This window comes from Polyergus mexicanus, unplaced genomic scaffold (assembly GCF_030449975.1).
Source record: "Polyergus mexicanus isolate NDT 795.1 unplaced genomic scaffold, iyPolMexi1.0 SCAF_16, whole genome shotgun sequence".
Taxonomy (NCBI): Eukaryota; Metazoa; Arthropoda; class Insecta; order Hymenoptera; family Formicidae; genus Polyergus; species Polyergus mexicanus.
Genome location: NW_027223336.1, coordinates 21164 through 38045, shown reverse-complemented (window position 1 = coordinate 38045; position 16882 = coordinate 21164). Strand labels below are relative to the sequence as shown.

General features: G+C 34.7%; 3 protein-coding genes across 6 annotated transcripts; 1 reads left to right on the top strand and 2 right to left on the bottom strand.

The window, feature by feature from the left end:
• Positions 1–393: 393 nt before the first annotated feature.
• LOC138940298 (mediator of RNA polymerase II transcription subunit 24-like) lies at positions 394–5518 on the bottom strand. 2 transcript variants are annotated; one of them, XM_070309067.1, is made up of 12 exons: positions 4825–5518; positions 4412–4594; positions 4211–4336; positions 3804–4140; positions 3290–3706; positions 3042–3225; positions 2526–2901; positions 1974–2419; positions 1738–1810; positions 1348–1667; positions 741–1188; positions 394–557 (listed from the first exon to the last, which is right to left on the bottom strand). In XM_070309067.1, the coding sequence occupies exons 2-12, from the start codon at positions 4562–4564 to the stop codon at positions 411–413; spliced, it is 3027 nt and encodes a 1008-aa protein (XP_070165168.1). In that variant the 5' UTR covers positions 4565–4594; positions 4825–5518; the 3' UTR covers positions 394–410. The 2 variants fall into 2 exon arrangements, with proteins under 2 accessions (XP_070165168.1, XP_070165169.1); XM_070309068.1 differs by having other exon boundaries at positions 1348–1638; positions 1718–1810; positions 4825–5514.
• Positions 5519–7001: 1483 nt separating this feature from the next.
• LOC138940299 (RNA-binding protein cabeza) lies at positions 7002–13845 on the top strand. 3 transcript variants are annotated; one of them, XM_070309070.1, is made up of 8 exons: positions 7002–7140; positions 7492–7848; positions 8059–8134; positions 9496–9524; positions 11352–11488; positions 11736–12082; positions 12246–12533; positions 12719–13845. In XM_070309070.1, the coding sequence occupies exons 1-8, from the start codon at positions 7128–7130 to the stop codon at positions 12756–12758; spliced, it is 1287 nt and encodes a 428-aa protein (XP_070165171.1). In that variant the 5' UTR covers positions 7002–7127; the 3' UTR covers positions 12759–13845. The 3 variants fall into 3 exon arrangements, with proteins under 3 accessions (XP_070165171.1, XP_070165170.1, XP_070165172.1); XM_070309069.1 differs by having other exon boundaries at positions 9493–9524; XM_070309071.1 differs by lacking the exons at positions 7002–7140; positions 9496–9524 and having other exon boundaries at positions 7557–7848.
• On the bottom strand, positions 13094–16601 carry Bi-1 (Bax Inhibitor-1). The gene is made up of 4 exons (XM_070309072.1): positions 16314–16601; positions 14295–14596; positions 13730–14055; positions 13094–13579 (listed from the first exon to the last, which is right to left on the bottom strand). The coding sequence occupies exons 1-4, from the start codon at positions 16358–16360 to the stop codon at positions 13544–13546; spliced, it is 711 nt and encodes a 236-aa protein (XP_070165173.1). The 5' UTR covers positions 16361–16601; the 3' UTR covers positions 13094–13543.
• Between the last annotated feature and the right edge of the window lie 281 nt (positions 16602–16882).

Here is a 16882-nt window from a genome sequence, read left to right as displayed (position 1 = left end):
CGTAAGTAAATAATATATAAAAAGAACATTACGGAACAAGTTCATAATAGGATTCAGTCTAGATATAGATAAATTCATATTTAAAATTGATCTCTTATTAATTATATAGATTTATCATATTCCTCAGAAATGCTTTAACATGTATGGTATTAGATACATGTTTTACAGATATTTTGCATTGGTGCAAAATATGTATAAATTGCCTATACAATCGCTGTTAAGGCATTGCGATGTTTAGTGTACAAATATATTGTGTATAGTTGCCCTGCTAATATAGCAGTATATTAAATGGGAATCTTAGAATAAATATTATACAAATATACAAATATTTGAATATCCCTATGATGCTTCTGTTCACCATAGTAAAGAATCATGATTGTGAAGATATGCAACTAATTTTATAGCTGTATTTATTTTATGGGCTTCAAGTTAATATTACGCAACATGCATAAATCACGTGCTGTTGCCTTGCGCCCGATTACAGTTTGTATATCGTATAATCTTAGTAGAATATTAGTCGTGAACAACTCGGGTAATGCTTTGAGAAGACAAGGTACCTGAAAAGAAACATATAAACATACTTATAGTTAATATTCTAAATAATGTGTATATATCTTACTATATGATTAATAGATAAACTTTTCCATTTTTTGTTTCTTGCAAAATTTGTTCTTTATATTGAAAACCAAAAATATATATGCTATTACAGCTACTACACACAAATATATCATATAACATACCAATGTTTGTGGCATTCCCTGCAACACAATACGAGTCCTGTCTTTCCCGCACTGCACTGTAAGTTGCAAAAATTGAAATATAAAGTGAGTCTGTTGGGATATCTCACCATCTCTACCAGCCAAAAAACCGAATATAGTGAATAGGTTGTTCAATGCAGTCATAAGCGGATCCTTCAAAACAATCATCGACTTTTGCCCATTATTCGAACTCTGCGCCTGTGGACTCTGCGATCCGAGCATGGGAACACTCTCGCCCGTTTCGTTCAGTCGCAAGAGCTTATTAGACATGCCTAATGCATCCAAATCATCCATATCCAAGTCGCAATGTATGCGTTTACGATTGTTGCCCCGATATGGATTCGAGTTGATGTATTCCAAAGTGGAAAATATGCAATACACACACAATTTCGCCAGGATGGATGATTGTGGTTCTACAAGCTCGTCACTTCTACGCAACAAAATTTACATTTAATAAATATTTTAAGCTGAGTTTATGTAAGTATAAAAGTTTGATGGAAGAAATGTGATGATTATATGATAAACTTATTGCAATGTAATGATTATATGATAAATTTACTGTGATGTAATGATTATATGATAAACTTACTGCAATGAATTATGTAAGTACTGCGGTATAATGTGATTTATAAGATCCAGAGTGCAATTCTCTATATCAAGATGGAAGATGGCAAAGGCCAGATCTACAGCCTGATCCAATTCTTCTTGATAACGATATTTCAATATTTCCTTTACAATATTCGTAACGAACCATGAAGAACCACCAGTATTTAACAGAGATTCCAGTGATTGTGTAGCTTGTATGTTTATCCACCCACGTTGATTTATATTTTGCCAAACAGATTCCAATTGTTCTAGTATCGGCTGCCGTGAAATAATGCTGCACATACCAAAAGGCCGTGAAAATGACTATTTAAAAAACAATAATAAGAATTAATTTTTATAGAGCATCATAGTACCTATGGGACATTGAAAGCACCTTTGTTTTCGATTGTGTAGGCGGGTGTACATCATATTGCATTTTCCGAATTATTTGAAACATTAAACTAGATCTGTGCAAAAGAATAGAGAAGCTTAAAAATCTCATATAATATACAAAAGAATATTCAAACATATAATAAGTTCATGTTTTCATTTAACGAAAAATGGAATTATATATATTTTCTTTGTTAATTATACAATGATCCTATATTTTTCTTATACTAATACACGTACCTCTCTTTAAGATTGTCCTGCATATCGTCACCCGGCAACGGCGTCAAAAAATGCTGAACCATATTCATTGGTTTCAATAGAGCGTCTTGATGCGTAATGCTCATGTATGCGCAAAGCCATGCTGCGGCGCAGACCGGTAGACAGCACGCCGCAGTGCGCAAACCGTCTAGAGCCCTTTTGACATCGCCTGCACCCAGTACACCGCTTTCCCACGCGTTGAGTAACTCTTTCACCGCGGCCATCGCTGACTGGCACACAACATGCCATTTAAGATTGCTTGACTTGAAATCAGGATCTGGCGATTTTATTTGCGCTAGCAGAGCATCCACTCTTGCCGGATCGACACTCTGCAGCATCTTCTGCGGCGACTTTGGCTTGTTTCGTTCCGGCATACATTCATACACCCATTGCTCGAAAAATGAGTCTCCACCTTCTTCTAAGACAACCTGTAAGCCAATTTACAATTATCTTATACAATATATATAGAATATAATCAAATGTATAAAATTATGAAGTCTTTCTAAATGAAATTCGAATAGGGCGCAAACTTACATCGGAGCCATATGTTTGCACTATAGAACACAGCATAAGAAATGATACATCGAATAACATTGCTCTTGTAGCTGCTGTTTTGTCAGGCACAGGCTCGTTGATCTGTTTACTGCTTTCGTTGAACTTGATAAGCTTAGCGACGAAAGTCTTCAGTTTCCCTTCTACAGTCGCAACAGCTAGCATTAGTTCAAAGCTATTTCCTGTCAAAACGTGATATAGCATGCTCAGTAAAGCCTCTTGAATTTTCGTGTAATCGGCGTTTAATGTCTTCAAGATCCCAGCTAGCGTCGGTTTTGCTCGTATAATGACCTTCGGAATGGATGACGTCGGAGTGCTGGATGGCTCTAATTTTTGCAAAGCCGCAGTCACTCCCTCCCTATAACAATTGTAAGATAATAGGAAAATAATAGGAATATAATAGGAAGATAAAAGGAATAATTTACATTGACTCATTGTGTAAGAAACTTTAAGAAACAATATTTTGTGTATATATATATATATATATATATATATCACCTTCTCGCACTTATTTGCTTTGCCTGCTTCTCCGTCACAAGATTTACCTTCTGCAATTCATTTAGCAAACATTCTACATAATTGCACGAACACGTGGAGTCCATTATATCGAGCAAAGGCGTAAACTGAAGCAACAATTCAAACGCATCTAAAATATCCTGCGAGTATTCGAATTTCTCGTCACCTACAAAAAAAGTGAAGGAAGACCGTTTCTCGACATGAAAAGGATCTTGAAAATTTTGACCTACCATTTAGAGTAGCCGAATGCAACTCTTTCAAGATGAGAGGCACTTTTAAAAACGTAAAAGCTCCCCACTGCGATTCCTTGAATGTTCCTGTCACATTGTGCAAGCACATCAAACAAGCGCGAATTATCTCGCAATAAAGTCGCGCGTTCGTATAACTTTTTAATCTTTGCACCATTAATAGCTGATTAACAAATACAGCCGTTTCAGTGCTGGGATTCAATAACACTTGAATCGCAAAAAGTGGTTGCAAACAATGAGTAATGGATTCCATTCTGATTTTCTCAAGACAAAGACTCTCAATCTCTAAATTGCATAACTTTTTCAAAGAATCTTCTATTGGCACCACAGACTTTTGACTACTCGTCTTCAGTAATGTCTCGATTTCCTGACATTTCTTTGCAACATCTATATACAGATCTAAGAAAGAAAAAAATTATGTATATAATGAACTATTAAAAAGTAAAATATTAATATTAATTTCTTCAATATAAGTATTAAATAGATCACTAATTACCTTTGTCATCATATTTAGCTAGATACATCATCGCACACATAAAATCTGAATTCAACATCTGTTTCAAAATACTGGCAGGTTTATCTATTAGCTCACTCGAATGTGGAATAAGTGGATTATTTTGGGGTGCCTTTGTTAATGTATGTAAATAACATTGTAAGAGCCAATGGACAATAGATAAAACTGCCGCTGCTAAGAGATCCTCTTCTGGTTTACCGCGACATGTAATACCGACTTGTATTGATTCCAGAAACTCGAGTAAGCTCAATATGCAATGAGGCTTGTGAAATGCGTCGTATTTACTTATTCGCTGCAACACTGCTGCATATGACACCAACTACAAAGTGACTTTCAACATGAATTATTGATATTCAAAATTCAAATATATTAGACTATAATAAACAAACCTGAGAGCTTAAGGAATGTTTAAGATACGATAGGACTAATTGATTAGGCCCTGGTCCCACTAATGCTTGTTGCAATATACAATCTGCTAAGTTATATACATCACCACTTACACCTCTTGGAAGAATCTAAAGATTTGTTTTATTTCAGAACATCAGATAGCATATTAATCATATTAAAACTGTTTATTTTTTTATGCTTACTGTTTTGATATTAATACCCCATTGCAAATCGGTCCAGCGTTCTCTCCATGCTCGTAGTAAGAGAGCTTTTAAGCTACTAGTTTTACTAGTCACTTTACTAGTCTCCATTGGTAAAGTTAAAGCATTATACAATTTTTGCCACATTAAGAACATCTAATAATTCGCAATAAATAAAACATTTTCCTAAAATAAAAAAAATGATAGTAATATTGACAAGTGATAATGATTTGATATAAAGAAAATGTAAAGAAAATTTATTTTTGGATATCTGTTTAGGTACGGATTATTGTTAAATAAATATTAATTGTCGGTAGATTATTTATAATGGAAGTACTGTATAAATTTTCTGAAGCGGACACTAAAACGTATTTATTGTTATTACTTACAATATTAAGTATAATGACTAAACTAACCTTTATAAAATTTGTCGTTTGTAATTATAAAATATATATAAATTTTTATTATAAATTCATCGACAAAAATAAATAATAGTTTTTATTGTAAAAATTTCTCTCACTCTCTTATTTCCTCTTTTTTATAATATATTGTAATCTTATTACAGGCACACACACGGATCTTTTCTTAAATGGCATCTGCCATCGGTCGAGGGTCAATACGACCAGAACCTAGCGTTTTATGTATACGGAAGTGGTATTAAGTGGTAATACAAAGGCGTTAACAAAAACAAAAACAAAAACAAAAACAAAAATCCTCTTAGAAGAGGAAAGTCCAAAAAATAAGATCCAAACAAAGGACACACGCGCAACGCGTCAAAACACGTCCATACTCAATCAAGGCCGCAATGGAAGTACACATACACACACGGATCATATAACCTCGAATTATCTGAATCGAGCATAGACATACAAGAATAGTAGAGTGCCTTTCATAACTATTGATACCGACAAGATACTATTAAAGACCGTCAGTCCTGGGTAAATTTTTGCGACCGTCAAGTGGGCCCGGTGGGCTCGGAGGTAATTGAAGAATGTTGACATTATCGGCCGTTTGATTGAATCGAAGATAATTACACAAATTATTTAATTCATACGGTTATTGTATATCATCCAGTTATTATTTTATTATCGAAAATACCGACGAAATATCATTAGAAACCGATGTTCTTATAGGATTTAGCATATTACTGGAAAAAAACTCGCCACGCGCTACTGTAGGTAAGTAAATCTTTGCATTGTCGATAATAAAACAGTAAATTTACAATAAAATATTTATTTTGCTGTTTTTGAGGCAGTTATATAAAAGACCTATACATTTTTGATAATAAAACAATAACTGGATGAACTAAAATAACAGGCACCGAGTTTTTTTTTTTCAGTCACACTAAATCCTGTAAGATCACCGGTCTTTAATGATATCTCGTCGGTGTTATTGACTACGTTTACACGTCACCCTTAAGCGGGGAGCACACACTTTTGCATAAGCGCATAATCATAAGCATAAGGAATTTGATTGTGCAATTTTCTTATGCATAAGGAATTTGATTGTGCAATTTCCTTATGCATAAGGAAATGGACCCATCAATTTCCTTATGCTTATGATTATGCGCTTATGCAAAAGTGTGTGCTCCCCGTTTTACATCGATATATTTTAATACGTACTAAATACTATACTGGTCAATCATAGACATTCTCTTCTTTAAAGGACTGGCTATGATTTTCGGAAAAGCAGAACTCTCGTTGGATATCGCCCACCGCTCATCACGTCCAGTATGCGAGGGCCAATCGCGTCCAGTGTGCGAGGCTATAATACGTACTAAATACAACACTGGCCAATCATAGCCAGTCCTTTAAAGAATGGAATGTCTGTGATTGACTAGTATTAAAGTATATCGGTGAGAGTCCGTTGCCGCTCACGAACGGGAACGGACGTGTTTAAACACGTTACGCATGTATCCTTTGGACTTCACTTTTGAGTTTCTTCCTCTTCTTTAGAGGAATTTTTCCATTTGTTACTTCCAACCTGTTTTTGGCAGGGTTATACCGATCCAATTAGATCGGATGTGGCCACGATAAGAAAGAAGAAGAAGAAGTATATCGGTATAAACTAGGCCATAGAGTTCACGTGAAAGTTTTCACTTTTCACGTTTCCGCCCTGGGGAAAAGGTGATCGACTCCCAGGCAAAGAAATCTCTGTTCTTTTTGTCTCAATTGGTCAATTAAACGGTGAATTTTTGCCAGGGACACATTTTTACAACGTTTCCGTCATCAATAGGCGCGTTCAGAAAACACAGCTGTTGAGTATCGTCTTGTCAATACTCGACGTTGATTTGTTGGTTCTAGAAGTAAGAACCAATCACGTTCGATTGCTACTCAACGGTTGTGTCTCCTGAACGCTCCCAATAAAACGAACGGAAGTGCAATATAAAGGCTGTGGACTTCCGGCCGCCTATTTCTACTTCCGTCAGCGAGGTGGACGTACTGAGTGCCAGCTACGTCCACGTCGTTTCACATCGTTCCTCTTATTGCCGTCTATTTCTTCAACTTCGCCGAAGAAACTCGGTGAAAGAGTGTGATAGTACGTCCCAAAAAGGGCAAATATCTAGAAAAGACGAGAAAGAAGATATATAACCTTGATATTTCGTCGGAGCTGCTTGCTGATTCAAGTATTGTCAGGTTTTTCGTTTCTCAGCATCGTGCATCGATAGTTTCTTTTTTCACTTCGTTCGAATACTGTATCCGTCGAGAAGAACGGCACAATGACGGATAATCGTAAGTATCGTATACGATAAAATTACGCGCTTAATTATAATCACGTTGCTGTCTCTGTAACGTACGAGTTCGAGACATTTGTTTTCTTGCACTAGACGAGTTAGAATTATGCTAGCGTCGCAATCGTTTCTTCCCGGTGTCGATTATACGAAAATGGCGATCTGCAAACTTGTATCGAAGACACCGAATAACGCTGAGAATTTATTGAACATTATCATATTTTCTCAAATGTATTAAAGAGATGAATAAAATATCGATTTCGTATATAATATTTTATATAATATATAAATTTAGAATAAATGTATGGCAAAACAGTACTAATTATAGAAATATTTACATTGAATTTTACAGAATATTCCAATTATCAACAACAAGGATATAATCAGTATAGTCAACCACCGCCTTCGGCTGGTCAGGATACATCGTATCCACCTCCCTCTGCTGGCACAGGTGGCTACAATCAATACAGTCAGCCACCTCCAAGTACTGGTACCAATTATGGCAATTATGGCAGTTACAATTCTAATACTGGTCAAGATTACAATCCGTCTCAAAATCAAGGCAGCTATGGACAGAATAGCTACAGTGGAGGTAGTAATGCAGGCAGCGGGGATAATGGTAATAATTATGGTGGAAACTATGGACATGGAAGTAGCGGAAGCGGTGGTGGGGGATATAATCGTAACTCTGGTGGTGGCTATAGTGGAGGTAAATATTTTTTTTGTATCACATTTACATTTTGTTTTTTTTCTTATTTTCTTCTTTCTGTTAAGTGTTGCTCTTTTTTGCTATATCTGTCTCGAAATTTTGTTTTATACTATTTTGAACTCTTAAAAATGAGATGCTAGGTACTGGTGAATAATTTTTCTTTTCTTATTAAATTAGAGTTTATATTTATCTTATTTGCATGTTTCTTAGGCCAAGGAGGTAGCGGCGGAGGCGGTAGATATGGCGATCGCAGCGGTTATGGAGATCGCTCCGGCGGTGGTTACAAGTAAGTTTATTTTATAAATTTTTAATATATTTTAATAAGGCGACAACCGGAGCAACAGACTCCGACGTATTAAATTAAAGCCAACAGCCACTGCATTCACAGTGATCGATCTCAGTAAACGACTTTGTTGAAGCAAAATCAAAGGTATGCAATAAAGTTCTTAACGCAGTAATGGAAACTCTTGTTGTATCATCATTACGAACGGTTTTATGCCCGGTTGGGCGTTAATATGTTTGAAGTATGCCTACAGGTTTAAGTGACAGATGTAACTGAGGTAAAGAGGTAAAGAAACAGTATGTGACAAATGACGTAAAAAGGTTGTAATATCGACATCCTATTAGCTGGTTCTGGAATTGTAACAAACACATAACACACACGCACATACATACATATAAACGACGTACGTACGTATGTATATGTGTCATAGTTATATGCAAAGGTCTTAAATCAATCAAGACCATAAAGCGATTGATGTCGCCACTGGGATCACTGTTGTAATATTATTTCTATTAGGCATATTAAATACGTTTAGGCAATTATAAGGTATTTAGAGTCTATCGTAAGAGATTACATTATCGAACTACTATTATTGTATAGGCATTTTTGAGAATAAGCTGTATATGTGACATGTGTTAAATTCGCATATAACACATTTGCCTTCAACAAACACAGTTTTACTGTGTGTATTGTTACTTCTAGTTATGGTGTATTGGTATTATTGTAGGTATTTTTTGGAAAGTCATATTTTTTGCTTTAAAAAAAAAAACTGATAAACCTCTGTACGAAGTATACAAACACATGAAAAGAGCAAAGTGCATTGTGTGTTGACTATGTTTTACATTTAGAAATTTCCCAACTGCAACAGAATCAACAGCAAATTGCAGCGGATGCTTGGCAATATTTCTTTCCGCGACAAAAATTTTTTACTTGCAATACACAAGTAATCTCTTACTTTTTTGGGGGGTTTGAAAAATGACGGGTATATCGAAGTAAAACCGAGGAATACTTCTTTTGTCAAGATTTGTTTTTTCCTCGAACTCATTATCCGGATCGAACAGACCGAACACTTTAATTTAGTTTTGTTTCGATTTAAGTGTGTTGTTTTCACATATATAAAGATAATCTCTGCATGCTAAACGAGAGAAAACTGACAAACGTAACTTGACGTCAGGACGAAACCGGCAAATCTAATGCAAATCATGATGTAATGACTGTAACAGACATTTAGACAAATAGGTACATCAATCAAGAAGAACGAACGGTGGCGAGCGGCATACATACGATTCGCCATGCATCGATCGATCGATCACAGTCTGTCCATGAGTCAACTCATTGGTATATCTGCTTCTGTGTTTTAGCAGTGGCGGTGGCCGTGGTGGTTATAACAAAGGTAAATGCACCAGACTGTTTGTACTAGTCTGGTGCTAAATATTCTAGCTTTCACTCTACTATTTATACGATCTTAAATACTCGGTTACTCGGTTATTATATGAAAGGGCTGCTATGCAACATTGTTAGGAGGAGCGTTGTAAAATATCTCTCAATGGTAATTATTCATCATATAATATAATACATTCGTACGGCATTCATTGAAGCGAGAATGAGAAGAATCAATAATGAACTGCTCCAATTCTACTTGCTAAGTATATAATTGAAAAAGTGACCATATATATTATATAATCACCAATTGCTTTTTTTCCTATGAACGGCAATGCTTGCGTGTCGTTTTATATATTCTGTTATCGTAAAAAAATAAGATTCGCGAAAGCAGGACATTCTGTCTAATCAAAAAATTAGATGGTTTATATTCTGTAAGATAATTTACTATATATATATATATATATATATATATATATATATATATATATATATATATATATACCCAACTACAAGTAATGCATTGTGCGGTGATGTCAGTGCGAAAACAATGTTTTGGAAAATCCCTTGAAAAGGTTGATGAAAGAGGTTCGTCCTAAAAAAAAAAAAAGGTACAAAAAGGTATTACGTATGGATATTACGTTCATTTTGCGAAAGAGAAAGCAAAATAGAACAAAATACTTATACAATATGATCATCCTATATATTTTTGGTATGGTCATATCATATTTGGGCGCGATATTTTCAAACTGTATAAGCGTGAAAATATGTATAATACAGGCGCGAAAAAAAGGAGTAAATAAAAGGCAGCTGGTGAGCTACTTGCCAATCTATGATTAAATCTTTAAGCGTAAGAGATAATGTTGCAGCCCTTTTGTATGTTCAGCTGCAACCTTGTGTTCTGTATGTATCGTTAGGAATTAATTGGAGTATTAGACTGCTACTAATATACATTAGGTTTCTATAAATCAAATGATTTACACAAAAAGATTAGGATGTATACTATACACACACAAATATAACGTCAAAGTATATAAGAATCTTCAAATTATGGAAAGATATACAAAAAATTATTAATCATTATTTAGTAGAATTGTATAGAATATCTTTTTTTTTATTCTTTTTTTTTAAGACCTCTTGGAAAGAAGTATATAACAATAATTATACTTAATGGATAATATAAATTATGCGTAATGAGAGGTAAAATAACGTCCTATAAGAATATACACACATAATAGCATATATACATTTCTAGATATTAAATACCTAATATAAGTTTATAATATATGCTATACGAGAGAAGAACTTAATCTTGTGTTGTGTTACGATTTACATGTAAACTCAAATTGAATTGTAAAACTAGAATGTAAACCAAATGAAACTGGTAATCTATTTCTGCTTATATTTAGAAAAATGACAGAAAAATTTTACAATATCGAAGCCGCACATGTGTATAGTTTCAATCGGCACGATATCGTAAGACTATTAGAAAAGTGTGGAAACTAACATTTTGGAAACATAAGCATTATATCCTTACTAAGAACTGTCGTTGTGTTATTAGGAGAGATACGAAAAAGTTTTAGAGATATGATTTGATAATTTTTATCAAAAGTTGTGTGAAAACTCGAAGAAAGGTATACGGACAATGTTTCAAAATATTCATGATGTCTTGTAACATTAGTCGTTATTTATATAGAGAATGTGTAACGCTGCGAAACACTTTCCTTATACTTTTAGATTAGGATAAAATAGTAGCTCCGGAATCACTAGAGATACGCGAATATATTTTTATTTTAGACGTTTCTCTGTGTGATGAATCATAACTCTCGATCCATTGCAGGAGGCTACGGTGACCGCAACAGTGGCGGTGGTGACGGAATGGTTACTCAAGAGGATACTATCTTTGTATCCGGTATGGATCCATCAATCTCCGAGGAAGAAATTTGTCAACATTTCGGTGCGATCGGCGTGATTAAAGTACGTTATCTTGTCCTTTTATACGCAATATATATTTATATTATATATAGCATTAAATGCGTGCATGATTCGAGATAACAATGTTATCTCAAACTAAGAATCAAACGTATTTAAAATTAAATATGAGATAACTTTCAAGCTGCTATTTGATTACTCTACCATATGATACTCCAATGTACAATAATATAGATAGCCCTTTTAATTACACATTTGTTAGATATTTAATGAAAGTTTCATGTGTTTCCAGCATGACAAACGTACGGGCAAGCCGAAAATTTGGATGTACAAGGATAAAAATACAGGAAAATCGAAGGGGGAAGCGACAGTCACCTACGATGATCAGAATGCTGCACGCTCGGCCATTAGCTGGTTCGATGGCAAAGATTTTAAGGGTTGCACGATAAAAGTACAAATAGCGCAGCATAAGAGTAGCTGGCAGGGCAATCGGATAGGTGGCAGTCGCGGTGGCGGTGGCCGTGGTCGTGGCGGCGGCGGTTTCGGCGGTCGCGGCGGCAGTGATCGCGATGATCATCATCGTGGGGGTGGCGACGATCGTGGAGGTCGCGACGGCGGAGGCCGCGGTGGTGACTGGAGGTACATTATCTGATACATTATTTTGTGTCAAATACAATTTTTTCATTATATTGTAGCATAATATTATTATTACTAAATTTTAATTATACATGTATATCTAACAGTAAAGGAAGATATTGAGATATATCGAGAAAAAACATTACAGAAAAACTGTTTGAAACAGGTGTCCGAATCCCGATTGCGGTAATACAAATTTCGCATGGCGGGATCAATGTAATCTCTGCAAAAGCTTAAAACCGGAGGGTCTCGGTGGTTATGGCGGCGGAGGTGGCAGCGGCGGTAGGGGCGGTGGTCGAGGTAGTGGCGATCGCGGCAGCCGAGGAGGTTATAGAAGCGATCGAGGCGGACGCGGAGGTGACAGAGGCGGTAGAGGTGGCGGCGGCGGTGGTTTCCGGGGCGGAGACCGAGGAGGCCGCGGAGGCCGAGGTGGTCCTATGAGGGGAGGCGGCGGGTAAGATTCCAATTTTTTTCTCAATTTGCGTGACCCTTAGAACTTTACGAAATATTTTTCATGTTTACCCTCACTATTTTTTTTCAATATAATGAACATAAAAGGATTAAAAGATCAAACTTTTATATATATAACATATATATAAAAATTGTACATTAATCTGAGTATTTTTTATTTTATTTTAGTCGAGGCGAGAGGGACAGGGATCGCCAGCGACCATATTAATTTCATATTCATGTAACAGTCGTACTTTTACTGTCACTAAACGACTTGTACACATTTTTGTATACACAGTTTCAATGCTTGTACATTTCGCCAAGTGATAAATCACTCTTTACATGTGTTATGTACTTTTATTTTTTTTTTTCGCGTAATTTTTTTATATTCATTGGAAATGTGAACTACATATGTATATTACGTTCCTGTATACAAAGCTATTTCTATGTAAAATCAAATCCAATAGGAAATAATAGGTAAGACTTTGCGTTGCATAAATATGTGTAACTGATTGATTTATTTATCGTCTACTATCTCATTTAAAGAAAATAAAAGCGAAAAAACTTTGGAAAAGTTTCTTTATTGAAAGTTGAAAATATAATACAGTTAATTTGTTATATATATATATATATATATGTGTGTGTGTGTGTGTGTGTGTGTGTGTGTGTACAAATTTGATGGAGAATTATATAACTCAGAAACGTGACCAAAATAAATGTCTTCGTCTATAATCGGACTCGAGAGAAGTCGAATTTTTTAAACAAACTGTATTTAACATTTTCCTTTTTCTTTTTTTATTACAGTAAATATATCTATATAGTTTCGTAATATATCGCGTTTGCTAAAGAGATGTTATGCATATATATGTGTATGACATGTGTAGTATATCGGTATTTATATAATTTTTCGGCATGTATATGTACACAAATACCTAGGTATGGATAGATTACATGAAGACCTCTAGTTTTTTATGGATTTACTTGAACGCACCGTAACCACTTGTCTCCTTTTGCTCAATCTTTACGTTTGCGTGACTCCTTGGATAGTTCCTAGAATAATATAGACAAATATTTTGAGATTATTGAAATAAAAGTCCTATCAAAATTTTCACGAAAAAGAGAAAGAATGGCGAGATAGTTCTAAGAAATATCTATAAAGAAATTTCACACTAAAATTATTAATTTGTCAAAACAATTTACCTTTTGTGTAAGTATCACAAGGAGGTGTCGAAAAATGCCTACGAAATCGATGAACAAATCCAAGGAATGCATGATGAAGTCTCTGCTGCCCATGTGATGTTTCTCGATAATCAATTGCGTGTCATAAATGATAAAGCCGCAAATCACGAATAATCCCAGATATAAATGCGCTTGGTAGATGAAAGTCGAGCGCAAGAACAGATTGGCAAAGGAAAACAGAATCATGATGTTCAGCATGCTCATTAAGGTGCCACCAAGATACAACCAGCGACCACGTTCAGCCAAAAGTGCAGAAATGCTGAAGGAAACGAAAACTACTGTCGTACCTGTAATCATTTTATTGCAACATCATATTATATACATATATACAAATTTAAAAACAATTAATTTAGTAATATTAACCATTTATTGATAATGTCGGTCTTTTTATCATTTTTTCATAACATTATATAAGATAAAAAATTAGGAATTCCTAATATAAAAAACAAAAAATTATTTGTTTTAGATCTAATAATGCATTATGTTAGAAAATTGTAGAAAATAACAAAAGAAATTGCTCACTCACCAACTAATGCTGTTACCACTATACTCGGGTCTATGCTGACTACCATCTCAAGTAAAGGACCTAATCCAAGGCCAGACAGAAATGCAAATCCCAAGAGGTAACCGAGGCGCAGTTTTTGATTTTTGCCATTATCGGGTGTTGTCATTAATGCAATGAGGAGACCCAGGGTACCAAAAGTTGTCAATAGATTAGCTTGTAGGAGCTGCGTGTACATGTGTATATAAGCTCCTGCAGCTGCTGATACAGTGGACAAGGACAAGCAACCGTAGACATTTTTCAAGTGTTGTCTGACCGGTGCATTTCTGTGAATTGTGCATTAACAATTGTTGGTTAACATAAATCGCTTTGCGAAAATATTGTGTGTGTGTGTGTGTGTGTGTGAGAGAGAGAGAAAGTTCAATCTTATGTTTTATGAAAATATAGCTGATGCAAGAATGACAATCTCTTCATCTGCAATCTTGCATTGGAAATGCATATCTTTTTTCTATAAATTTATAATCTATAAAAACTAAGCTTTCCATAAAACAAAAATTTATTTTTTTTTATGCTTGTTTAGTAAAAATTTCAAGATAAATATTTTGCTTGTCCATCATTTTTTTGTCCATGAATAGTATGATGCAATTTTTATATTAATCTCTACTATCTTCTATTGCTCTATATTTATATAATTGAACTCAAATGTATACTTAATTATATGTAATTTAAATTAAATAAGTAAAATAATTTGACTGATTTATATTCCTCTCTAATAATAAGATGTCTTCATTTTTTTTGAAAAGTTGATCAAGTTTTTCACAAGATATATCATTGTAATATTTTCAACTCTGAAGATAATTTTGTAGCTACATCTTTATTCCGTTGAAGAAGATATCATGAAAGTTTAATAATATCCCAAAATGTAAAGAATATGATAGAGATATAAAATTTATGTCATCATTATCATCATATGTCTGGAAAACAAAAACAATATCATATCAAAATAATCTATCCAATACGAAGAGAAACTAATCTGATTAAATAATGTTCTAGAAATCGAGAATACTTTTTACTATGTCATTCTTCCCTCTCTCTATCTCTCTCCTTCCATACATTTATGATGCACGAACTCTGAACTTAAGTGTAATGTCATATATATATATATATATATATATATATATATATATATATATACACACACATATACACACATATATATATACATAATGTATAGAAAAAATTTATTGATGCTTTCTTCGTCTTACAAAATTTGTGTTCTTTTTTTCCTTCCTTAGATAACCTGTTATATATTTATTTCGCAAGAGACGCGACGCAGCTAAAAACAGGCGTATGGATATCGAAAAGTTTTATATAGGATATCGGTACATTTCTACTTCGTATTAAATATTAGTGATAGATGACATTGAGAAGTTTGAAATCGATTTTCCCATAACGAAAATACCAAGTAAGGTCATTATTGTAGCCATAAGAGCTCTTTCGACATTATGCAAAGTGTGTTCACGCTTTCATCAGATATGTTCACTACTTATACACAGCGTAAATTGCATCGTCCTGTATCTACGAATGAACGAAGATACTCGTTCTGGAATACGTATCAAACGAAAGTTGAAGGTCATGAAGTATCGCGACGCGACACACACATATGCGCGCGCGCGCGCCACACACACCACACGTAGTGTGCGTGTATGTATGTATGTATGTATGTATGTATGTATGTATGTATGTATGTATGTATGTATGTATGTATGTATGTATGTATGTATGTATGTATGTATGTATGTATGTATGTATGTATGTATGTATGTATGTATGTATGTATGTATGTATGTATGTATGTATGTATATCATAAGTTGGAGATGTGGAGATTCGCGAGATAAAAACAGGTATCGCGAAAACTACGTCACGAAAGGCAACGTAATAGCCAGAAGACGAGAAAAATCGCGTAAATATTCAAGATTGATGACTATTTCGTCAGAAATAGACGCTGGGAAAATTGCACGTCGAAAAATATATAAACTTACAATGTGTTGCTGAAGGAATTTATAAAAGTGTTGAAGACCGCTGCCATAATTTTGCTGTCGCTCGGCTGATTTTGGACGATGTTTTCTGACGATCGGCACACGCACTACACGAGACGCTCGCTTACAAACTTGATGCCACAATGACTGGTGATATTTCGTATCGTCGATTCTCTATGCGCAAGACGAAATTGTCGTGGCGAAGTCGATGAATTGTATGCACGTACGTAGCCGATCTTTGCACGGGGACACGTCAGTGATATTTCTACGCGTAAAAACCTATCGACGAGACAGACGAGGATAGGACGAGAATGAACGTATTCGATTGGTGCTGCGGGCTGACTAGATGGCGTCATCGAACACAACTCGAATACATAATGTCATGTTTTCTTTTTCTTTTTTAATTAGTTTTCCTTTGATTTTCATTAGAAAAAATATTGAGATTTAAATCAACATTTTATTATTCAATGTGTGGCTCTTCTTTCTTATTATCTTTCTATATTCTTGCACAATTTTTTTCTCTATCCTTTCTTCAGTATACTTGGGTACTTGTATATTTTTTAGAAAACATA

Bases quoted from the DNA above. Each gene is read 5' to 3' on its own strand.
- LOC138940299 (XM_070309069.1), top strand. The intron at 8,135-9,492 runs GTAAGTTTATTT...TCTGTGTTTTAG, and splicing joins CGCTCCGGCGGTGGTTACAA to CAGTGGCGGTGGCCGTGGTG. The intron at 12,534-12,718 runs GTAAGATTCCAA...ATTTTATTTTAG, and splicing joins CCTATGAGGGGAGGCGGCGG to TCGAGGCGAGAGGGACAGGG.
- Bi-1 (XM_070309072.1), bottom strand. From the start codon at position 16,360: ATGGCAGCGGTCTTCAACACTTTTATAAATTCCTTCAGCAACACATT. The intron at 14,056-14,294 runs GTGAGTGAGCAA...AAATGATTACAG, and splicing joins AGTGGTAACAGCATTAGTTG to GTACGACAGTAGTTTTCGTT. The intron at 13,580-13,729 runs GTAAATTGTTTT...ATATTATTCTAG, and splicing joins TTGTGATACTTACACAAAAG to GAACTATCCAAGGAGTCACG.
- LOC138940298 (XM_070309067.1), bottom strand. From the start codon at position 4,564: ATGTTCTTAATGTGGCAAAAATTGTATAATGCTTTAACTTTACCAATG. The intron at 3,226-3,289 runs GTAGGTCAAAAT...CTTTTTTTGTAG, and splicing joins GCATTCGGCTACTCTAAATG to GTGACGAGAAATTCGAATAC. The intron at 1,189-1,347 runs GTAAGTTTATCA...TTTGTTGCGTAG, and splicing joins TACTTACATAATTCATTGCA to AAGTGACGAGCTTGTAGAAC.